At 37.6% G+C, this 25,754-nt stretch overlaps 1 protein-coding gene across 3 annotated transcripts in view; it reads left to right on the top strand.

Annotated features, from left to right (window-relative positions):
• Positions 1–25,754, top strand: part of glceb (glucuronic acid epimerase b) — a 63,493-nt gene that overhangs the window by 19,967 nt on the left and 17,772 nt on the right. For 2 of the 3 annotated variants that reach the window (XM_044135362.1, XM_044135382.1), the window contains exons 2-3: positions 12,605–12,719; positions 23,876–24,389. In XM_044135362.1, the coding sequence (XP_043991297.1) occupies positions 23,885–24,389 (505 nt within the window). In that variant the 5' untranslated portion in view covers positions 12,605–12,719; positions 23,876–23,884. Of the gene's footprint in view, positions 1–12,604; positions 12,720–13,701; positions 13,723–23,875; positions 24,390–25,754 lie in introns of those variants that run through there. The other variant, XM_044135371.1, reaches the window with a different exon arrangement.

Below are 25,754 nucleotides of genomic sequence, written 5' to 3'. Positions count from 1 at the left end.
GATATAATTTGTTTGAAGAGGCCAGGAAAAGTTGCAGAATAAAGTAGAGACAAGGTCAGTTTTGAAAGAGACAAAAATCACTTCAGGGCTCTTCCTCTCAACAGCTCTCTTTTCTTTGGCCTCACATGTTCAGCCTTGTTACCGAATGGCCTTCAGACTCTTGACATTTCTCCTGAATTCTTTAGCTGGGTGTGTCAAAGTGCTTTACATGAAATCTCACTGTGGCCTTCTTCTTTTTCTAACCTTAGCTTTCTCAAAAATTGTGGGCGTTTTTCTTTTTTCTTCCCTGAAGACTAGATGTGAAGTGACCCTTTTGGAAAACAGCAGGTGTTGTAGAAGTGGGGGCAGGGTTGTCAAGCTGAAGTATGATTGGAGTAGGACACACAAAATAAGGGTAAATTTAGAGGTCTCAACAAGAGTGTCATTAATAAGTCAGCTTGTTTATGTAAGAGATGCACGTAGAAGCTAAAAAAACAACAAAATACTATATCAAAACTCGCTTATTTCCCCCATTGCTTTTTAACAAAAAGGCTTTTCAGGCCCTGACTTGTTGGCTCCGCTGAGACAGCTGTGCATGCTCCCCAAATTAATTCTTGGTTATTTTTGATGCAGTTACTGTGGCCGTATTTGAATGTGATGTACATGGCGATCACTTGTCCAAATTTGTTTGCCATTCTGTATATAGGATCATTTTATAAGACCAACTAATGTGACTCTGATCAAGCAATAAAGTAAAATAGTTGTTCTTTTACACTTGATTATTATTATTATTTTTTAAGAAAAATACAATACAAGAATTCTCTAGTTGAAATGTATAACATGTCTAAGTATATTTTTTAATGTTTCATTGCTACTATGAAATTTTTTTAGTTTAATGTTAGATAATTTGAAGCTTGTTTTCCAAATCCTTCTTTTGCTAATGTGAGTTGTGGAGCATGGGCAGCCCAAGGGGTTGAGTTATAAAACAATGAGCACTCATCTTTTGCTGTTGTGTACAAAAACTTAGTATTAATTTGTCTCCCAACCCATTAATATCCCCACTAGTCGTCAGCATATTTACTCGTATCTATATCTATCTATAGATATAGATATTTAATTTCTCCATGCTTGGAGAAGTGGCCAACACAGACTGAAAGACTTTGTTCACTGTGGAGTCAGTGAACGAAGCTACAAGCAGATTATAACCCTGAAGGAGCCCAGAAAATCGATATCATCGTTCACAACTTCTTCTGTTCGCCCATCGGCCCGGTTGAAATCCTACTGGAGAAACCGAGGTCAATGGGAGAAATCTCAGACAGAGTCCTGAAGGGAGGTGAGAATCAAGCTGAATTGCATGGAAAGGCGTTTGCCCAGCTAGTCTTCCACATGGAGTCGATGGGGTAACGGGTCCAGAAGGGAACCACAGACTGCTCTCCCAGGCCAGACTAGACACATAGGCCATCTTCATCAGTTCATTTTAAATCCTGCATCGTATTGAAAAAGAATCTAATTATTATTAATAATAATGTCCCCAAAAGCTGCTGATGCTGGTCATCTGACAGAGACATGAGAGAGAAGCTACTATTCTTTTAAAAACAGATAGAAACTTTTGTTTACCAGTTTGTTTAATGGTTAATATACAAGAAAAGTGAAGAACCAACAGACTCATAACCAGTTTACAGGAAAGCATAGAAACGGACTATTTATCTCCTTCTCATCTATCAGCAATGTGGGCTGCTGACACTGAGCTGCTATTGGTGTCAAGCTCTCAATTACACAGAAAAAGCTGGAAGACATTAAATTGTGTCTAATGTTTACATTTCCGCATCACACAGAACAAATATGTTGGAGTGGGTTGTTTACAACCCATCAAATATGGAGCGGCAGCATCATTTCTTTGGCATCAATCTTTATTCTTTACTTATGCTAACATGTAAAATTATTAAACCAAAATTATTTCTTACTAGCTCTTCTGCAAGCAGGCAAAGTTTCTTGTCACATTTTACAACAGCAGCAGCAACAACAAATGTCTGCAAGTTACATTTAATTTTACTTTTAAGATATTTTAAGTTGAGTATGATTCAAAATTCTAAGCCTGATAGAATGATAAAACCCTACTTAAGTGAATGGTTTTAATATACCATTGTCAATCTAAACTTAATATTTAACTATTAAATCCCTGTTTTAATCTCCAGCCTCCTGAAATATAAACTTCCATCATCCGTCATGATTAATAATCACCTCAATTGATTAAGTGACTCAGTTGCAAAGGGTTAATAGTTTGAATCATGAAGAACTGACCTAACCGTTTCCATAGCAACGATCGAAGCAAGACCTTTCCCCAGAGCTACAGTGAGCTCATTGTTGCTATGACGACTTCTATGACATAGATCTATGTCATAGATCAAAGGACATTTGAGATTATAAATGCTTCCTTCTCAAAGTTTCAGGTAGTACACAAGAAACTCTTGAACATTTTAAGTCTGGATTTTAATAGTATTGTTACAATGGAAGAGGTTTTAACCACCATGTTTTTCCCCATTACCTTTGGGGCGAGATATGTAATAACAACTGGCATTAGAAAAATATTTAACAAATTTCTTCCAGGAGTCACTTTTGACACTTTTCAGGACCAGGGCCAAGAGTTCGATGAATTTGATGCTTTCCTGTTCAATCCTTCCCCGGCTGGGGAAGTTTGTAGCGAGGAAATTCACAAATCTCAGGATGAGTGCCCAGTGTCCAACCATGACACTTTTGATTCATCCAGAAAGCAGCAAACCTCCGAGGTCCTTTGCAGTGAGGTTTCAGATGATGACCTTGAAGAGAACGATTCCACAGATTCTTCAGATTTTTCAAATTCTTTTGATTCCTACGACACCTCGGATCTATACGAGTTCTCCTCGTCAGGTTCCGATTTAAGTTTTATGATTTTTCAGGCAGGTAAAATAACTCCTGCTCTAACAAAAAAGGATTTGGAAGATGATGGCCAAGAAGAGACTGCGCTCATGGAGGAAAAAAAGCAAACGTCTCCACAGCCGTCAGGATAAAACCTGGTGCATCATATTTTGATGCACCAGGTTTTATCTTTGTTACATCTTTCACGTTCCTCCAGATTTTTAGTTCTTCTCCTACGATGGAAATTGGGTTTGATTCCTCCTGAAATCAACAATGATCTGTCAACGGCGTCCGCCGTTGTTGAAGGCAAGCAACAACGGCGGACGCCAAACGCAGTTTGACGGATATATTGACTAATTGAGTGCAACGGGGAGAGAATGATCTGCAGCAGCAGGGAGGAACCGGGCCAGAGGAGGAACTGAGGAAAGGTGAGAGGTTAAACAGGGAAGCAAAGGAAGGGAATGATGGTGTAACCTGGCGATGGCTTACGGTCTGAGGGTTAGGATGAGCAGAGGTGGGTACCTGGGTTTCCCAGCAGTTGGTGCAGGGTGGGATTTCCAGGTGGAGGGGTGGACAGGCAGCAGCTGGCTGGTGGTCGTGAAGGTATCCAGGAGCAAGGCCTGGGGAGCAGAGAGGATCGGAGAATTCAGGTAGTCTGAGCACCAGGGAGTGATCAGAGCTGGTTCTCTGAGGAGGGAACCGATGAGAGAGGAATCAGAACAAGTTAAACACAGTAACCACAGCACAGAGAGCAAGAGCCTACCACTGTTGAAGCATCTGCCTCAGGGAAGCCGCTCCCATCTAAGGCCTTCGCTGATTGTTGTGGATGAGCACCAGCTGGATCCCGTCAGCCTGCCACCCTGTAAATGTAGAGAAACCACATCTCCTTTGTTCTCTGGTGCTGCGGCTTCATGGCCACGGTCTGATTTCATGACTGTTAGGTCAACTGCTCTCTAAATTCTCTTTAGATGTCAAAACAAATTCATTTTACGAATAAAAAATCTCCATGTGCATTAATGGGTTCTCTCCGGGTGCTCCGGCTTCTTCCCACAGTAGAAAAAGATTTAGTGCACATCAGATAATAGATGAATAATGGAAAATAATTTTCAACTTGTTTCTAATAAGAATTGTTATTATTCTTAGTAATAATAGCAATAATAATATGAATATATTAGTATGTTAATCAATATACAATTATATAATATATAATTAATGATACTTAGTAATATAGTAGTTATTATATTCCTAAGTAATAAAAAGAAACACAGAATTCCACACCACATCTACATATTAAGATATATTTGATAAAGCATTTTGATAAATGAATTACAGGATTATAATAGTTGTCAGGCTAAAAGTGCAATTAATTCTGTTATAGATCCAGATATCAATTTCCCATTAAGAATAATAGATTAATTATTCTTCTACAGAAATGAATAATTAATCCCAGGTCTTCAGTCAAAACATCTAGAGTTGCATATTTTCCTGGGTAATTTAAAATTTCTAAATTTAATTTAATTTAATTCTCTATTAAGCCTATGTGTATGGGGATTCAAAGCTTTTCAGTGGCAATATAACATCCAGGGAGAATTACCTGCCTAATTTAGACAACCTGCTTCCTTGTTTCTGTTTCCAGGTCAGGAACGGAAGTACACAAATCAGGAAGTTTTCAAAACTATTGCATCTTGACATTACAACGTTAGACCACAGTTTAAATCTCAGGCTACTTCCTTTAAAAATGCTTTGAGGAGTTATGGGAAGCGATGTAGGTTTGGACTCTTATTAATAATTTTCAGGGTTTTTTTTTCTTTTTCCAAATAGTTTTACATTGTGAATAACTAGCAGTGAGTAATGGAGTGTGTCAGAGTGTGTGTGTGTGTGGGGGGAACAGCCCCTAAACACTCTGATGCTCTACTTCTCACTAGTTGTTTCTGTTTCTGGCCGGCTGGATTGCTTTTCAGCCAGATTTTATGTCATTTCAGGAGGAAGACTCTTTGATTGACAGAAAATGATATATGCATATGCAGAACAGAGGGGAGAAGAATAACCCCTTGCCTCTCGGCTGTCCCCAGACCTTCTTTGTTCAACTGCCTTTATTTTTTCGTTCCATCATATCTGCTGAAGACTGAGCGATATATACCATCAAAGCCTTCTAGAAGCTTCCCACTCTCTTCCAAAATCCTTTTTATTTTCAACAGATTCAGCTGCTTAATATTCCTTAGCAGTCTGTGGCCTTTTTAGAGAACTAACAAGGTTCTGAAGATGCAAGTCTTGTCTTCATGTGGAAGACAGCTGGGGCACAGCCCTCTTCTTCTTCTTCCTTTTCTTTTTTTTTTAGTTTTTCGTGGAGCTCCTGCCGCAGTGTCTGTGCTGCTAACAAGTTCAGAGCTGCTCTCAGACACAAAAGCAAGTGGGAAGTGACTCTCATGTTATTTATATTTTATTGGATATTGTTCAATATTTCTAGTGAAAATTTGTTAAATAAATATACCACAGTTGTGTATCTTTTTTTAATGTTTAGCTTTTACTTTTATTCCACACTTTTAATTTAGTAATTAGAATGACAACCATTGTGTTGACTCTTGAGCTTGTTCAGCATGTAATTAAATGCAAGGGTTGTAAAAGTTATTCAATGCAAATATTAATCAAAGTAGCAAATACGATATTTTAATGAATTTTTTGCCTGGCATAGTTTGCATGTTTGTATAAACACAATTTTGGTTAGAGTTGCACAATATATAGAATTCAATCTACATTTTAATATCAGTGTATGCAATATTGCAATCACGAATGACTTCTTGTACACAATTGTTATGAGGATCCTGTAATTCAGCTATCTTCACAATTTGCATATAGATGATACATTTGGCCAGCTGGGTGGACCTGAACTGACCTTAATGGCCGCATTAGGCGTTTATTTATTCTGTATACCTGAGGCTTCAGATCTCAGCAATAAATATGGGCACATTGTTCAAAGGTGGAGTAAGAAAGAATGTCAGTAGATTGTAGGGTAATCAGTTTTGCCAATATATGAAGTTTCAGCTTTAGCAGCACATATAATCCTCTGTGGTATTTACATTGTCCCTTTTTAAGCACTTATATTTATAATGGTCATATTAACTCTTAGTTGTATTGCTATATTTAAATCAATAAGTATCAGTAAATATAAACATGCTTACTGATTTAAACGAAGGGCTCCGGTGTTTGAAACGAACTCGCATAAGTCTTGGCTTCACAAAAGTAATGGAAAATACTATCCATTTACTAAAGAAATGCTAAATAAATACCCAAATGACGTTTTTAAATGAACTTTGTGTGTGCAAAATTACTACTTGTTTTCTAAACTAAACATTTGTTTAGTAAGACATTGCTCCACTATTAGAAAGACAGTTCAGTAACTTTTTATTGCCTGCCAGCCGTGACCCTTGAGTGACACGAATTTCAAATAAAAAAATCTTGTAGTCTGCCCTATATTTCAACAACTACATAAACACACACAACTTTATCATTAGTGCCTATATAGCTGCAGTTTGAAACATCTTACAAGCTTAATGAGGCAATTAAAGATCCCTAGGCCTTTAACTAATTTATTTCTGTTGCTAAATGTAGTTAGTCTTAACCTATTTTCTCATTCAGTGACTTATTGCATGAATGCAAGTGCCAGCTTCTGCCTACAAGCTTGAAAGAGTTCAGCACAGAAAGTACCACAGAGTGTTGACGGGCACCATGGGTATTTGCTCAGCTTCCAAGTCTTTCCTTCCTATTTACTTTGAACTTAGTTTTCTCATGCAGCTTGTATGTGGTGGTTCTTAGACTAAAACTTATCCTCCCTGGAACACTTTGGCTTCCAAGTTTCTTTTTTTTTTGTTGGTATACCAACTCCACCTGCTGCTCCAGGGCCTGCTTGGTCTTGTTATTCCTCTGTCGCTTTGATCTGAGAGGTTGTAATGACTTTTTGCAAAAACATAGGTTTAATATTCACTCAAAGGGACTCTGTCTCAAAAGGCCATTGGCGATCTTTTTAAAATAAAATAATTTTTTCTTCAATTCACAAATCTAAAGTAGCATCAGCACAGAGAAAAGAACAGTTGACGTGGATTTAGCTGCAGCATTCAAATGTAGCATCAGATCCGCCCCTAAAAGGTAGCAACCGAACCCCTCAATGCAAGCAAAGCACTTCTAAATACAATCAAATTTACTATCTATATTCCTAAATGCTTGTGACAACCACACTGTTTCTCACAGCATGTGACCCAGACCCACTGAAACACTCTTTGTTTTGCTTAATCCACTGTGAAAATTGCCCTAATGTTTTGAGAGCTGGAGGAGGTTGCATGGGAATGTTGCTGTGGGAGGATATTCCAAGGACAACAAATTGGTTTGGGACATCAAGTTTGTAGCTTTTAAATTGTGGTACACATGAAGTAATAACTGGGTACTAAATATTGCAATGTCTAGTACTGAAAATGTCTTCAGTGTGCTTTCAAGTTAAAGAATATACTCCCCACATTTTACTGCCAATTGTAAGAGGAATATAACATTCAGGATAACCTAAATTACTTAGAAGGCATACAAGTGAATTTAACATGAAAGTCAAATTTATTTCAGTAATTTCCGTTTTTCAAAAAAACGGAAAATTAAATTTCTCAAAAAATTGGAGTACAATAGAAGAGCCAATAAATTGGAAAAAAATGTGCATAAAAACTGGGCTTCTCAAGTTAAGAATAAATTAGCATGTTGCTGTATACAATGTATACACGCCATACCTGTTTATGGGTCCTTTTGTATGAAAAGCCTCATTACTATTGGCATGGCATGGAGGCGATCTGCCTGTTGTACGTTTGGGGTGTTTGGGAAGCCGAGGTTACTTAAATAGTGACCCCTAGCTCATCTGCATTGCTGACTCCAGTGTCTTTCGTAGTCCTCTTGACAGTAGTCCATTGATTCTTTATGAGGCTCATGAAAATTTGTTGGACAATCAAGTTCTTTAAAGCTGGTATAGGTTCCTTTAGGCTGTATGGACCGATTCCAAGTTCTGCTGGGAAATGAAAGCAGCATCTCGTTAAAGCTTGTCTAATGAGGCAGCTTGAAGTTCTCTAAAGTTTACTCATGGACAGCTTCAGTAGAGTTGGACTTGATGAAACACAATGGACCAACAGCGGAAGATGAATTGACTCCTCAAAGCAACTCAGACAAACTTCGCACTGACTGTGTATTCACACTAGCCTGTTTAGTCCACTTTTATAAAATTCTTGTTTTATTAAATAGTTTGATAAGAACATTATTTTTTAACTATATTAGGCTCTATTTTAGTCAAACTAAGTTTGATTACAATTTTATAGGCAGATACTTTGTGAATAAAGTCTGGTTTGTTTGGGGAAGTGTGAACGTACAATCGAACTCTGATGCGAACCAAAAAAGCAAACTAAAAGCCTAGGTCTCGGTTGGTTGAAGTGAACTCTGGCAAGGTTTGAATTCCTATGTGCATACAAGTGGACCGGCGATTACTCCAAACCAGGAAGCGGAGTATAGCGCAGGGCATTCTGTGTCAATAAAACCAAAACAAACACAGGAGTCTAACACTAGAGGGGAAAAATGGCTCATGGTTTTTCAACAAAGACAAAGAGAAATCCTTCAGCAGACTTCAAAGGACTCTGATGCCACTCCTTTTTTTGTGTACATTTTGTGATGAAGGAAGTTGCAGTGTGAAAGCGAGCCACACCATTTAAAAAATGTAACAAATGTTGCCGTCTTGGTCCCCAATCGAACAGTTTACCAGACTATCAGGTGTGAAAACACCCTCAAACTCAAGAAATTTGAGAGAGACATCACCCACTTTAAAATTTTGAATACGTTTACTATTGTGTGTAAATGACATAAAAGCTTTATGTAACCATGAAATACTGAAATATGTTTTCAATATTTATTAACCTCAGAGACATAAAAAATGTGTCTACCAGGTTAGTTAGTTTAACTTTAGTTTGGAGAACTAATTTCCATTTAACCAGGTCGCTCCGGCTCCACATCTTGGGTCTCTGCTCGTTTCGCTCTATGTTCGGCACGCTCTGAGTTCTCTGATAATTCTCCGGGCATCGGATGGCTGCTGACGACTGGCTCTGTCTGTCGTGGTATCAGTGGTGCGATCGTTAAATGTTTTGCCAGCCACTCACTCCTCAGAGAAAATGAATGCATTATGAATGGCCAACAGATGGGTCTTCGGCCCTCGTTTTCTTACCCCCACTACTAGTCGTGATAGATGCCTGCATGTGACAGGGGGCAGCAGATGTGGAGCAACTATAATAATTAGTGAGAGAATATCTGTCCCAGTCAAACTCCTGGAAGACGCATCCTGAGGCTAATGTTTAAAACGTTTTCACTGGAGAGAGCCATAAAGTTGGCCTCGAAGATTCATGTGTGAGGTGTCAACCTCTTCCTTCAGACAGGTCAGTAGCATTGGACGGTATGTAAAGGTGATAATGTGCATCAGCCCAGTGCTAATTGATATGCTAAGGCAACCTTGAAGAGAGGTTAAGCTGTTTGACCTTCACTTCCTTTGATGACACATTGAAAGATGATTTAATAAACTTATTCTTTGAAAAATGTCATGAAAATCACTTCTAACATCGAGTTTAAAATGATTCATACATCGTCTTCAGCATAGTGATGAATGCATCTTCTGTGCTTTGCCAGTCCTATGGTGCAAGTCTTTCTGTTCATTGGGTCTGTGATACTTTCTATGTTTACAGCGTTGTCTGAAATATAAAATACATAGAAAGGAAGAAAGGGTAGTAATATGTTAACTTCATTCATCAAGTAGTTTTAAAAGGTCTTTCCTAATTCAGTATTATTTACAGGAAATTGGTTACCACACTCTGTAATCCATCACTGGAGCTCTTGATCTCCATGCACATCATGTCATTGCAAGTGTATTAATCATTTCACTCAGTTATTACACAAGTGACCTTCACTGTGTGACGGCGACTCTCGTCCTTGAATCTTGATGAGTTGAGGAAGGTTGTGGGTTTCGTCCGCTGTCTAGTTTTCTGGCACTGGTCCCATCTGCTAGTTATTTCTCTCCTTGTGTTTCAGTCTGAAAATTAGCTTCTTTAAAGAGAGCAAAGAATGAATTTGAATGGAGAGAATCATTTCTATGGTCCCATTTAAACCCTGGCTTTACTGTCATGACTATAATAAGCGACGTTTTGATGGTCACTTTTTTTTGGATGTTTTTGGATGGGATTAGGGTCATCATACCCTAAGCAAAGCTGCTTCCACAATTAAATATACTGCAAATACTACCTTAAAAAAACACACACATATTGCCCAATAAAAACAGAAGTTGCACATTCCCGCATGCATTACAGCAAGTAAACAAAGCCACAATTTAGACCACATCATCAGACGCATGACAAAACACTATATGCCTCCTGTATTTTACAATCTGATTGATGTAGGGACAAATTAAATTTTAAATCTGTTAAGTCTGCAAGCAGGGATGATTTAAAGAGAAAAGAACGGTGAAAACAATTTTTATATTAAAACACTGCAGAATGTTTTGTAGCATTTAGCGTGTTGTTTTTATTGCATTATGCCTGGCTTGGTTTTGACGTGACTGAACACGACTTCTCCCAAAAGTGATGTAGGGAAGAAGCAAATTAGTGCTCAGAAAATTCCCCAAGAACGCAAAAGAAAGTTTGATACTTAAAAATCTCAGCAGGAGGCCCTGCGTCTCCCTCCGCATTCAAACGACACATGCTCATGCCTTGGAATGACACCAGAAGAGCTGCAGGATAAGCCTCGGGAAGAGAGAACCGCACTTGGCAGACATTTACTTTCTTTTTCTTTACAAATTTACCTTCTTCCTGCAGTATACCTGCCTCAGAGAGCATTAGTGCCGTTACACGGTAGCCAGGGATTATTGATTAACATTGCTGCTGACATTTCCAGTTCCTCTATACTCCGGCTGGCTGGTGATGCTCTCTTTTTCAGCCTTCACACACTGACTAGCATTGTTTTTATGTCTCTTCAGACTACAGTTTTGTTGAAGAAAATCAATTGTTTTTAATTCTAGGTTATCCTCTGTACTGCATAGTATGTGCAGGTTTTCACCCAAAATCCAACATCCGCTTTTATCATTCCTACATATTTTAAAAAGACTTTTTCCACAGGAAAGACTGTTTGTTTTATGTTTTACCTGCTTGTATAATTAATAAAACTTTGGAGTGTGTTGTCTCATCTTGGCACAATAACTACATGGGGGAAAAAATACACAAGATGTTAGATTTAAAAAGGTTTCAGATCTGTTTTTCTCTTCAGATATTGTCAAAAATTGCAATGGACCATGCAGTGACAGAAGGGTGTCCAGCTGGTTTATTTGCTCCAACATCTAATTAAAGTGCTTTGTAAATGACCACATTTTATAAAATGATCAATATGCTTTCTTTGATCTAGCAATTTAGCACCGTCTTTAATTTAATAACATGTTTCCACTGGGGATGGAAATGACTCGGTTACATAAATTGCAGAGGAAACCATCCATGTCACACTCTGCACATACACACTGATGGATTGGCTGTACATTAATGACTCTGCTATTGAAAAGCCTATAAATTAATCATGGCAGCAATTAAAAATCTGCATTTGCGTTTGGGTATTAATTTATAGTGCATCAGTGTCCAAATCCAGAAGTTCAATATTACAGCTGATAATTACATTTGTTTATTAACTGAATTGAAAAGCTGCTTAGGATCAATGATCCAAAAGAATTTGTATTGATTTCTTTTAAGTACATACAGCCGGTCTAAATCGTGAAGCTCTCTGACAGGGTCGGGCAATTAATTTTCACAAATAGCCATATAAGCAATTTTAACTGTAATCCAGGGCCAAACTATTGACTAAACACCATTTTTGTACGACTACATGTGTGATGGTAACTTATTAATAAAATCTGTTATCATCTGATGATGGTAGACCTTGTAGTTGAACAATAAAATGTGACCCTATACTAATAGCTAAGGCTTCTTGTTTACTTTTCATGGATAATACTTGGAAGGGAAAAAAATTGTCAGAAATGATCAAGGTGATATTTTTCGCAGCTTAGTCAAATGATTTAAATCTGAGGTGTAATTACTGCAAACATTTCTAGATCTATTTCTCTCAAGCTGAGTGTACCACTTTAACTTTTGTATGGCTCAGATCTTTTTTTTAACACTTTAGAAATGTTTGTTTTCCAATTAATCTCTATATTAAACTCTGTTAATTAAACTATATCCAAAGTATATAGTTTTCTAAAAGTTATGAACACCTTCAACTTTTACCCTGTCTACTGTTTTGGTATAGAGGAAAGCAACAAAATATTGCATAACGGCTTATACCTAATTAATACAGTAAAAATATTGTTACATTGTAATTGGTCATGTATTATTAGACATATTTTTTAGACTGAAACCTTTCCTTTCATAAAATGTCTTCTGTTGTATTAAACCTGGAAAATAATTAAGTTTGCAACCTCAACAGCAGCTGGCAACATGGCTCCAATAGTTTTGGAAGAATTCCTTAAATCTTTAGCCCAGCGGTGCTTCAGCCTTCCTTGCTGGTGTGCTGATGGGAAATGTGGTATATTAGCTGATATAGGATTTTGTTTTTTACACAGACACCCTTGCTTCTCATGTATGATTCACATTTGAATGTTTTCCATAATGGAGTTCATATTTCCTCCCGTCATGTGTAGGTGCTGAAGCAGCTGCAGGTGGTAAAAGGCAGAAGATCGAGCGGAGTGCAGACTCTGGTGAAGGTGGACGGGATGTCGACCCACCTGTTTGTTTCTTTGTGAAAGATCTGAGGAGGTCAGTCACCATTCAGTTGTCTTTGTCACAAATCAGGGTCTCCGTTGCCTTCCAGCTCAAAAAGGTGCACAGAGCTAAGACGTCTTTGAAGCGTGCCTCTTGACTATGACCTTGTTCTGACATTCGCTGTTTTTGTAACACGCCTTATCTACTCCTCGGCATGCAAATATCATCTTGACTTCATTATCCAAATTATCTCTAGTGTCTTCTAACTTCATATGAACTATAAAAGCGACCCAGTCTTTTACGTGGGGTCATTACCGTTTATACACAGATAATTGTCTCACTGGAGAAGCCTGAAACACTTCCTACCTTTTATGCAGTCAAACATAATTTCACACCGCTGATGATTTCTGAAGGACTATTTATGGTTGGTCTGTTGCACATTTCTTCAATATAGCTGTTTAGTTTTCAATAATGTTTTGTTTTATCCCTTTATTTTAGCTCTGATGAGACCAGTGTGACCATTTGACATGATAAAACATCTAATTTTACAGAATGAGATGTTTCTATTTGATAATATGAACAATAAAATGGTTATTGTTTGCAGCTGAAATTAAACTACCAAATTTTCCCTCTGCTAGTTCTGATTTTTGACTTTCTTTATTGTTTGACTTGTTTGTATCCTGTATGGGGTGGATATACGCAGAGGACACAGACGGTAAAAAGAAGTAGTGTTTAGTATAAAGAAAAATTCACCTAAAACAACCAAACACACTCAAAATAGACTATTTCAAGGTCATATGACTTGAAAGCTGATTTCTCCAAAAGGCCATCCATTTCAGCCATTTTTCACAGTATGTGACCTTGTAGAAATGCAGACTTACGGTCTATGTTGGACATTGAGTTATGATATTTCTGACAACACAAAAGTTTTTTGTTCCTAGTTTTGAGAACTAAGATCTCATAGTTTTGAGAACAGTCACTCTCAAAATCTGCGTGATTTGGACTTTTTTTGTTTCGACAGTTCAAGCCGAGGCTCCTATTTACAGTAAATGTATCTGTAAGTACTAAATCTTACCTCTACGTCGGAGAGCATTTACATCCCTGCTTTCTCAACATTTTCCAGGCTCGCTTTGTGCTGGTAGGACAAGCACTTTGCTTGACCTCCCTCTCAAGCAATCCTGTGATTTTTCTTTTATAACCCCTTCGTTTGAGTCATGGCTGTCTTAATCCCCCTGCAGACTTCAGCTATAAGCTTTGTAGTAATGCCTTGCCTAATCCTCTTCAGTAAAACACACTCACGCATTAAGCTCAAAGCAGTTTACTCACTTACTGGCTGCTTTTGAACAAAGTATGATTGTTTGGGGTACAGATTTGTGTCTGTGTGACTGCTTCTTAAAGATGTTTTTAATTTTGCATCTTCCTGTCCTTTAAAGTAATTTGGAATAAACAAAAGTACACATAATTTACAGGTTCGAACAAGATTTGTGTGGGGTTTTTTTTGGTTTTTTTTTTCTTGGTTAAGTTTTGCTCTGATTGTATGTGGCACTTTCTAAAGCGCCGAACAATCTTTTTTATTTTTTTGGGTATTCATTTCTTTTTATTCACCTGTGGTAATTGCTAATCGCAGGGCTGGTTAGAAACTAGTAAAATTTTTTTTACTTGAGTAAGTTTACTTGCTGCTTGAGTAAAGGTTTTGAATACTTCTGGTTATTGGACAGCCACTAATGTAGTTATTAAAAAATATTGAAGATGTAAGCTCATTATAAATTCTGTTGAGTGACAAGTCTCAATTGTTTCTTCTGCCTCCAGTTTTATTCTTGTCTTCTGAGTCTTGGCAAACAATAGAGGTACTATTGTTGTTTTCATAATTAAACATTTAATATGCGTGCTTGTCACTCTCTTCTGGAAAAAAAAAATAAAAAAAAAATGGAGCAGTCCTTTTGAGTTACTTTGCAATTTGATTAAAAAAAATTGAATTAAAGACTCACACACGTAACAGAGAGCCCAAAATAAAGCAACAGAATCACAAGCAGGTAAAATAGCTGACATGTGGCGTATGGAAAGCAATGCACATGAAAACTTATATCGACATAACTGCACCTTTTTTGATAACATAGCAGCTAGCATGTTTTATTCTTCGAACAAGAGTCATGCGTATCTTGCAGAATAAAACGACAGATAGCTAGGTGTTAAGTTTGCTACAGATTAAGTAGTAGGATATGTGTAAATAACAGAAAACAACTTCAGCTCATCACTGGTCGAATGCTTCATTTCCTCTTGCCAGAGCAGAATAGGACGATTGTTTGTCTCTCAGTAGGGGAATTCCAGAACAGAGCCAAATTGAAACAAATACCCAGTGATAATTAGAAATGTCAATCTTAAAGGATAGAAACGGGATAAACCAAAAATTGTTCATAAAGCTGCAGTACGCAACTTTTATAAAAAAAAAAAAAGGTTTCTTATGTATTTAACATTGTCAGTGTGTTGGGACAGTATGAGACTGATAATCTGAAACAAAATCAAGCTCCTCTGCCTTTGTGGTCCCATTCCCATCTGCAAAAATACACAGCTCAATCAGAAGCAACCACTCAGAGATTGGAGGAGGGTCTTTGCGCTGTCAATCATCCTGATGTGTGCACTGCTCACACTCTTCCCTTAGCTCTCTGCTGTGTTACAGCCCCTTCTAGCATCACAGCAGGATACTATGGTAACTAGCAGCCTGCTATGGATGCTGGTTACCATACCCACTGATGACAGATAAGTCAATTTTTCCTGTAATGGTAAGGTTGTTTTTCTGACATTAACGCAGATGAAGCGTATACATGAGCATAATTTATGGCGCTAAGACCCTCCTCCTGGCTCTTATTGGTTGTTTCTGACTGAGCAGTGTATGGACCCGGCAGGACCACAGGAAAGAGGCAGAGGATTATCTGTCTCGTGTTACTCTGTCACAATAAAGTAAAAGAAAGGAAACAGAATTTTTGATGTTGTTTTGTGATGAAGTTTCAAGCTGCCTTGGATATAACCTTAAGGATTCACGGTATTCTAATCAGACTGTGAAACTAAACAGAAACCCATAATACCTACTTATTCACACGTGCAATCTTTAAATGAGCTGAAATGCTTCTCAGCTGCAGAATAAGCCGATTACTTACTGGCTGTCACAGATTGGTACCTTACTTCTCCACTGGAGGAGCGTATTGAAATGCCTGGAAAATTTGCTAAAGAGACAAAACCCCTAAACTTTCATCTGCTCCAATTCCAGCCCAAGAGTACTTCACAAGCACTTGACAATTTAATGCTGAATGCACATGTGTTTAGGGGGAGAAAAAAGTAAAAAAAAACTCATGGCACACATCTTTAAGATCATTGCCTTCTTCACATTTTACTTTGTGACAGACACTGCCTCTAACAACACACCTGCATTGTCTCCAACCCACACGCCTTTACAAATGATAAAATGCGCACCTAAGATAAATGACGCTAGCGCCTAAACCAGCACGCAGCAGAAAGTGCTTCAGTACATTCTCATTAACCCGTGGCGTGCCAATCATTGAGATCGTAGTTACAAGTCTGTGGTTTCACAGCTCATTTCACCCTGGAGTTTCTCCATCCTATCCTCATCCATCTCCGTCAGCTGCCTTCACCCTAAATGTCTAATCTCAGGGGCTGCCTGCTAATGTGCTGTGGATTATAGGATGTAACCAGAGTTTATAGCAAAGCCTCCATGAAGTTTGTTTGCCCAGAGTATGTAAGAAAATATATGTTATATAGTTTCAAGGATCACTCTATTTAACATGGTCTAAAGAGGTTTGCTGGAAAAGAGAGACATTTTGACTCAAGATTAGACGAGGCGCTGGCACTGTTCATAACTCACTTTGCATAGCATTAATGCCTTTTAAATGCAGTGTAAATGGACTTTAAGATTTTGGTTTGTTTAGCTAAGCTGCTGCTGCCTTTGCTCTTTTTAAATGAAGAGGGTTCTCTGGCATCTTGTTCATTACACAGTCAGAGCTGCTTGCTAAATTATAGATTTAATTTAGTCAGATCTCCACTCTGTCCCAGCTCCCTAAACAAAACTTACTAGATTACTGCTACAATATAATGTATTTGGTATGTAAAGTCATAAATCAGTAACTGGTTTGACATATACTAGCTTTTGACTACATTTTTTTAAGACCTACAGGTTCCTTATGTAGTATAACCAATCTGTGGTTGTTGTATGGCAACTTTACTTAGTCTTGTTTAGATTACCTGAACTTTGCTGGATGATCATCTCCATATAGGGGCTCATTAATATTGAAGGCGTGCTGCATCAGGCCATTTAGAAATCCTTTATATAAACACAGCAACAAGCATATGTTCACAATCATTTTAACGTGTCTGATGTTCTGTGATAACAGCAAAGATCTAAAGGTAAAGGTGTTGACTGTATTTGCTGCAGTGTGAACTTGTCAGCATTAACTTTAGCAAAGTTAGATATTCTTGCCAAACTGAAATGTATTTATTTATTTGAGTCCTGTGGTTCATTCCTAAACAATGAAACATCCAAGGCCACACATTGTTTTCATAAGTCATTGTAGAGGGGTGGGATACTACTGTTGTTACATCTTTAAGCTGTAAAGCATATACAAGTTTCTCTCAAAAACAAACTAAATGGTTCTATATTTGTTAATGAAGTTCATGTTATAATGATTTATTACACACACACAGAGTGACATTGAAAACTTTCTTGTCATTTGGGGATTTTGGCTTGGAGCTCTCAACTCAGTTTCATAAAATTAGATTTTTATATAACATCCATAAGAAAAGTATATATAAAACAGAATTGTCATGCTTCTGAAAAGCATGTTTACTTACATGCACACAATACTGGCAGCTCCTTTTGCATGAATTCTTGCATCAGTGTGGTGTGCCGTGGAGGCGATCAGCTTGGGGTTCTGCTGGGGGATAGTAGAAGGTCCGTTTGGTTTTGATATCAGCCTTCAGATCATCTGGAGCATTCGGTCTGTTGTATCAGGTCAGGGAAGTTTGCTGGCCAGTCAAGAACAGGGACACCATGGATGGTAAAAGGTACAAAAAACTGGTTCAGGGATGCAAGTTATCTATTAATAAGTTAATCTGAAGTTGATTGTGCTCATTGATCGACTAACAATTAAGTCATAGCCATTTTCTTAAAAACCAAAATTTTCTCTTGCATCAAGCGTGTGGACAGTCTTTCCATAACTCGATGGGCTAAGTTTTTGATAATGTGCTACATTTATTATCATTATATGCTCCGTCCTCAGTCCACTCCTTGTGAAGCTCCCTCAAATTTTTATCGTAAACATAAAGCTTACTGAAGCTTAATCTGCCATGTGGAGAAAAGTAGTGTAATTACCAAATAGTGCAGAGCTCTTGACATAGGACGTTAATATCATCTGATCAGTTGGTCCAGGGAAAAGTGCCATTAACTTTTTTTATTCCTGTCTGAAAACATGCACTTCTTGAAAATCTGTGGCAGAAATTAATTTTCATCAACTGGATTCAGCTCAAACAATATTGTTAATGTTGACAAAGGGCCTCAGAAAGCACATTTGTCCCCTGCAGGGAGCTTTGGGGATTGAACAGAGCAGCACTGAATGGGGGGCCACAGATCAGGCCGACGGGGTTAACTGAGTGGTCAGCAGAATCATTACACTGTAATCCTGTTGCTTTTTTTTGTTCAAAGAGCACTCTGGACATTTCCAACAGACCTCCTGTCAACAAGAGAAAAATGTAATCAAGGGTTATGGCAATGTTATCCTATGTAAACTTTTCTTTCTTTTTTTATCATAATCTTTTTATTTGGGGCAAAGTCATTTGAAGTGAAAACAATCACATAAGCGTGTTCTTGAGTGGTGTTCGCTTTACTAACAACCTGGAACTTGGCAATGTAGTTTTCTTAATTGATCAACTTGAACTCAGGCAAATTTCCCCTATTCTGACATTAAGTGCAGCCCCTTAGTAAAGTGAATTTTTTGTACTCCTTTCCAGTTTGTCCTGATGGGACAATATAATCTGAAAAGCTGCTTTTATTTTTGAGTGGGATGTTTTTTTGCGTTAATCCTGTGCAGTACTGGTGGGGGTGAGGGGGGTTATCCTCCAAAAGGATTGCATCTCATCTTCTGGCCAGCTTTGTGCATTTTTTTAATTTATTTTTTTAATATGTATAAATTTCATCTCTCATTGTCATCAGAGGGATAAAACCAGCTGAGCTTATAATTGCTGGATTGCACAAAGATCTCAATTATATCAACAAACCTTCATTTTCAAACTTTCCAAACCTACTAAAGAAATGTCAACAATAAGAACTTTTGAAGCTTTTTCTGATTGTTCATTAGAGTTGATATTCCCTACAAGCTAGAAATAATTAGTAAAGATTAGTAAAATTGTGGCAGTGTATTTATTAGAAATTATTTTGCCCTTGGTACAGGATGTTCTGTAAACGGTTAAATTTGTTTAATCTGTATTCTAGGGGATCTCTGAGTTCCTCCCCAACATGACAACAATGCACCACTGCTGTCCTTTCTGCAGAGCAAGGACAGTCATTTATTTTCTAGTTTTGAAGACAAACACAAATCATACGGAGCCTTTCAGGAAAGTGCCAAGGCTCTTGTTTTTCGGATGAGAACATCCTCCCAATAGATGCACATAAATCTGGGTCAAAATACGTCGGGGACAATGCAGCACTCTATGTAACGAGCTGCAGAAATGCTGTTTGGTTTGTAATTAACTACTGCTTAGCAGCAAATATGATTAAGAAATGACTCAATTTGTGCAAATGGAATGTAGAGGACAGTAATCGAGTAGCATTTCATTACATGTCTGATGTGGAAAAAAATGGTAGTACTCTTCTTAAGTTGTTTGGGAAATAATTTTCCTTTAGGCATGAATAAAGTAACAGCAATACTGGAGATAGCTTTGTTTTTTTAATAAATTATTCAGGTCCAGACTGATCAGTTTGAGTCACAGATGAATGTGTGGGGTAAGGTGCCAAATTATAGAGCCCGGTAGTGTTCTCAGAGATGACACCATTTTTTTATTTATTTAGTGTGCCTGTCATGTTTTGGTCAATTATCCCTAATACAAAGGGAATTTACCTTCCAAATAATATTATTCTGTTTCAATAGCTGAAGCACAGATTGGTACAGTAAAACCAATAACATCTCATCTCTATATTTCATTGCATCACTGCAAATGTCTAGTCTGGTATGTCTTGGACACGCTGTCTATTTTATTTGATGGAAAATTGAATTACAAGGGGAAACTTCAACTACACAAATCACAATGTATAGTTTCTCCTTACAATGTGTCACAGTTTCTCTGCAATGGCTGCACGGCATTAATACATCATGCAATTGTGATATTAAGTATTGCACTGGCTATATGAGTTACAATAAATCTGTGATTCTCTGTCCTGTTTTTCCTCTGACATTACCATGTATCCAACTCTCTCTAGGACTTTTAGTATTTTTGAAACAACCTTCTCTGAACATCTGCCTTCGAAAAACTCTAATAAAAAAAATATTCTTTTGATAAGCAAAAACCGAAATTCATGAAACTTGGAATCAACTAGCCACAAAACAATATTGAAATCCAAACAATCCTTTATCGACTACATCCCGATTTATGGGAAGATACAAAACAGCAAAGCAGCTGAAGGCTAACAATTCCCCCAAAACAACTTCAGCTCATATTTTCTTAAAACAAGGTTTCCTCTTTTTGCGTGGAGTGGAGGTCCAAATGGATTGAAGAAATATGTTTTGCAAAATATCTGAGCTTAGTGTGGACAGAACATTAATGGTGAGGCTTTGAGGAAGGTTTTTCTCTGGTTTTGGGAAACACAAACACTTTTGATTATTAAAAATCACTTCTTTAATCAGATTCCAAATGATAAAAACAAAAAGTCATTCTGGCAGTAAAATGACAATTTAACCTTTAAAAGCTGCCTAAGCAAAATAGCCAGCAGTTTAAATGCTGTCTGTCTGTGATGTTGGTCAGACTAAATGTTTGGAATCCATAAAATATTCAAATGAAGCAGCCTCTAAATGTCCTTCTGTTGTGTTGACAAAAACAGTCTTTTATGCGGAGATAGAACTTCCCAGCCACATTAGACCTTTTCAAATTTACAGTGCACCTTTAACACTCTTGCTTTTAGAAACGGGTAAAGGAAATAGTTTCCTGCTCATCATCTGCTTTAAAAAGGTCTGGCTGATTTCTTGACAACACCGGCTCACACCACACAGTACCTCAACCCACACATCTCTAGCTCGATTCACTCCTTTTATCTGTTAGTGACCCGGCACAGGTTCATCCATCTACTCAGTCAAGTTTCTCTTTCGTTTAATCTTTCCAAAAAGAACCTCTGGGATCTCTGACTTTAGGTGTTTCTTCATAGTCCTGTAGCTGCAGTCCTCACCTTGAATTTGTCTGAGCTCTTGACACCAACAACTTTCTGACAAATGCTCGGCAGTTCTTCAGCCTGATTGGCCAGGTGGCTGGTGAGTTGCTGGATTTTTTTGTTAAATGCAACTACAGTTTTATACCTCATTGGGTTATCTAAACAGATAGCAGTATTGATTTTGCAATTTAATAAATTTTGGAAGAATTTGAAGATGTGGTTTCTAAGGTATAATCGGAATACATACTTTTCTTTTTGTCATTTTAACAATGCATTGCCACAAATAGCAGAAGTTTAAGTTGAGCTGTCTCTTTCCCCTTACTTTTTCATTTACAAAAGAAAACATCTAATTTGCATCTCTGAAGCAGGACGTTGTTTTTGATTTGTATCCACAAACAGAAAGGCGATGGGATGCTTTTTATGCTTTTGTACCTAAGCCTGTGTATTTCAAACTGGAAGTGTGAGCTCAACACCAGCAGCAGAGGGCTATAAAAAGAGACTATCATTTATAGAGAGTTGCTTGTCAAGACCAGTCCTAGTTATCTTTCAGGGTGCAGTCTGTGTGTGTCCTTTTTGGGGTGTTTTGTTTTACTTGTAATTTTCTACTAGTGTTGGAACTCCAATCAGTTTTGCGTTTCATTACTACACTGAGCTGTAGCGTCCCCAAATGTCAATAATACATGTTTCAGTAATTGATCAGGAAGAGATGAGAAGTGTTTGTTCAGGGCAGCAGAATGTGCAGTTATAATTTGATATTACTTCTGCATTATGCTTTGTTGAATTTGTACTCCGACAGTGTTTGCTATTCAAAGCATTGTGTACACCCCCCCTGTTGATTGGAGCCACTTCATAAATTAACATTGTTCCAGGTACCTCTTGCACAGTGATTTGACTTTGCATTGTAAAAGTAGATTACTGTTGCGAAAATTATTGTACATTAATCACACCCACTTTCAGCAGTGTCCCATTTAAGATGCGGCAGTAAAATGAACTTGGATAGTAATGATTTTCCCCTCTCCCACCTCGGTCATCACTTTAACAGTAAATTCTGTGGGCAGTAAGCTGTAATTAGTGTGGAGGAGGGAGCTAAAGGTTGTGCATTGATTTCTTGTTTGCTTGGTGAAAATGTCAAAGAGAAACATGAATCCTGATTCACAATAGGGCCTGAAACATGTCTGCTTTGTGTGCTGCAATTAGAGCTCTTTCAATGCCAAATATTAACACACTGATTAATTACAATATTCCATCGCGTGGTGTATTTATTTGGGAATGGATGTCCAATGCGGAATGTAAATGATAACGCAGTGGTGGTGACATTAACGCAGGCTTATTTAAAAATAAATTTAAAAAAAAAGTCTCAAGAATTGTTTCAGAAATGTAAATGTAAAACATGAGTGATGGCGTAAACCTTTTTAGAAAGGGTAATTGGGCTTAGACTCAGTTTGATCTGCAGATAGAATATTGACTGACCATGTCAGAGACCTGGTCTCCTATGGTTTAATGGCAGCAACATTAAAATAACAAACAAAACCATCACTTAGCATCTGAGTCCAGATTCTAGAAATTTGCTTTACAGTCTTAACCATAAAAGTAAACTCTGTAAGGGGAGCAGCTGTTTAGTTTAAGAGTAGTGTTGTCCCTACTTGCTGTAAATTATGTTACATTTTGGATTGGATGTAATTAGTTTGATTCAGAAAATATTCCGATCAACTCCTCTAAACTAACACATTGTTTTCAATTGCTATAACTGCTAAAAAGGGTTTCAAATATAGCATTCTGTATTACACTGTGTGCATATCTATTATCTATAGTTTTCTATATTTATTATGCGTATTTTTAAAGCTCTTATGATTTGCTAGCTGACTCATAAAGAAATACTCCATGTTTTAAGCTGAAAATCCCAATTAATGAGATTTAAATGTTCTGGTTGATAAATCTTGACACCCCCTCCTCCTTGCACCTTTCTCATCATGGTTTGACCTTTTGTAGCTCCAGCTGAAGGAAAGCAGCAATGTGGGAAAACTCTGCTTTAAAATGTACATTAGTCTTAGTAAATTGTTACTTACTGTCAGGAACAACGGTGATTGAAACACAAAAGATATGCATGAAAAGCTGTCCCAGATGTCAGCTTCCTTGGTGTTTTTGTCAAAGTTAATGAGAGGCTTTCAGACTCTGTAAATCAAAGCACAAACAAGAACTTCTTGTTTGCGACAAAGGACCATCAGAACCACATTTTTTGCTTTTGTTCAGGATGCACAATTTTACTCGCAGTACGTGTGATCTAATTTAGTCCTTGTGTGTTCTTGACACACATGTAGTGCAGATTTTCCCCAAACACTTTTACAAAATACCACAACAGTTTAAAGTGCCATTAAAAAGTAAATGCTCTTTAAAAATAAAAGAGCAATTACTGTTTTTCAAAAGCAGACTTCTGCTTTTGAAGAAGCAGAAGAAGTGGTGCACTTCTTCTGCTTTTGAAGAAGCAGAAGAAGTGGTGCACTTCTTCTGCTTTTGAAGAAAAGCAGAATGTTGTACTTACTTTGAGATTTTATATTGATGTTGAGATGTAAATCATTTCAAATTTGCTAATTTGACAGTTGCAAAAAAAAATTTTGGTTTCGTCCATCTTTCTGCAATGAGGTAAAACGGAAAACGCTGTCTTTTATCAAACAGCTGAACTTCTATTTTTTCACAATTGGTCACAAGAAAGCTTCTTTACCCCAAAAAGTGAGCACTGTCATTTGCGAATGCTTTTGACACTTTATTTGTGTTTGTTTCATGTGGGCAGGTTGTGACCATGCGCTGCCTGGCTGCACGGGTGAACTACAAGACGCTCATAGTTATATGCGCCCTCTTCACACTCATAACGGTGTTGCTATGGAACCGCTGCTCCAGTGACATCTCCCTCCGTTTCCTTCCCCGGGCCGCCTTTGTGGTTCCAAGCGCAAAGATCAGCAGCAGCCAGCAGCAACCTCCGCAACCCCCCGAGCCTCCACCTGTTGTTGGCGTTGTTGGTGGGATCAAATATGAAGAAATTGACTGCCTCGTCAACGATGAGTCCACTATCAAAGGCAGGCGAGAGGGAGGGGAGATCTACCTGCCCTTCAGTTGGGTGGAGAAATACTTTGAAGTGTACGGCAAAGTGGTGCAATATGATGGCTACGATCGCTTTGAGTTCCAGCACAGCTACTCCAAGGTCTACGCCCAGCGTGAGCCCTACCACCCCGAAGGAGTCTTCATGTCCTTTGAGGGATACAATGTGGAAGTCCGCGATCGTGTTAAATGCATCAGTGGAGTTGAGGGTAAGGAGATTTTAATTACTTGATCCACATCAACATTTTTCAAGTTTGTGAACGACCTTAAACTACCTTAAATTCGTGTTTGTCTTTTCGAATACCTGTAAAGGTAAAATAGTTGCCCTGATTTCCACAGGAAATGTCAGGTATCTGTGTTAATATCAAGAGTCTGTTCTTATTGAAAAAGTGACCTACAAATTTAAGTAACTACCAAACGGAAACGGTTTAAATTCCATTAAAAATGTTTTGCTTTTCTTATCTAGACTATGTCAGGGTTTATCTTCTGACAGACACCTGGGTATACAAGTCTGAGAGTCCACTCTCAGTTTCTTATCAGAGTTGTGTGTGTTTTTTTTCCTTTTTTGGTTCCTTTTAAAATAATTGCCAGGAAGGATCAATAGCTCATTTTAAAAGGCTATTAGTTGAAACCACATGGTCATCAATATAGTTCTGCTTCTTGCTTGCATGAAGAAGTGGCCCGGTACACTTAGCTGAAATTGCAAAATAGATATTCATTATTTTTCTTTTATCACAAAATGGCTGCAGCTACCAAGAAGGCGTACCATTTCACTATCGACTCGTATATCTTACAATTTTGTGACTTAATGTTTGCATTGTTTTTTGTGTGTGTAAATTTCAGACTTTTGTGACATACCGAGGTATTTTCAGTGTTCGTAAAAGAAAAGCAACATCAGCGAATGGGTTTTAATTTAGCAGAAAAAGCATTATTCATTTTTGCTTGGTTTTACTTTGGCTAATTAAAGAACACAGTTAACACTGAAGCCATGTGAAAAAATAAGAACCTTTTCATAAAGGTTTGCAAACGGGGATAAAATTAAACAATGGTAGACTTCAATCAGGCCATATTACACTATGTCCTGCCAACATGTTGTTTTTTTTTTAACTACATAAGGGTTATAAACATGCTTATAAATATGTCCTTTATGGACACAAACACTGGTTGAAAAACTAGGACAGCGTGTTGACCTCCGACCAACAGTGTATGATGAAATAGCCAGAAAGTGTAGAAGTAGTTAAATTAGTTTCTTAGACTTTTATTATTTTTGTAATTTACATGATTGAATTATTTGGATGCTCTATAGATTAATATTTATTTTATTCACAAATATTGCATTATAAATTTTTCAATGTTTGTACAGAATTAGAAGTAGGACAATTAGAATCTTGAAACAGGGTATAAGATACTAGTTGCTAGATAAGAGAAGATGCAAGTCAAGACTTTCATACCATATAAGATGCTGCTAGCGTTGCACAAAATATTACCAAGTATTATTTAGCTAATGCGGTCGCCCCTTATTTAAAGGGGTGTGCATAAGACTGACATGTCATAAGCATTACATACCACCTGTC

Source organism: Gambusia affinis, linkage group LG02 (assembly GCF_019740435.1).
Source record: "Gambusia affinis linkage group LG02, SWU_Gaff_1.0, whole genome shotgun sequence".
In the NCBI taxonomy this organism is placed as follows: domain Eukaryota; kingdom Metazoa; phylum Chordata; class Actinopteri; order Cyprinodontiformes; family Poeciliidae; genus Gambusia; species Gambusia affinis.
This window is presented reverse-complemented; position numbering and strand designations above follow the sequence as displayed.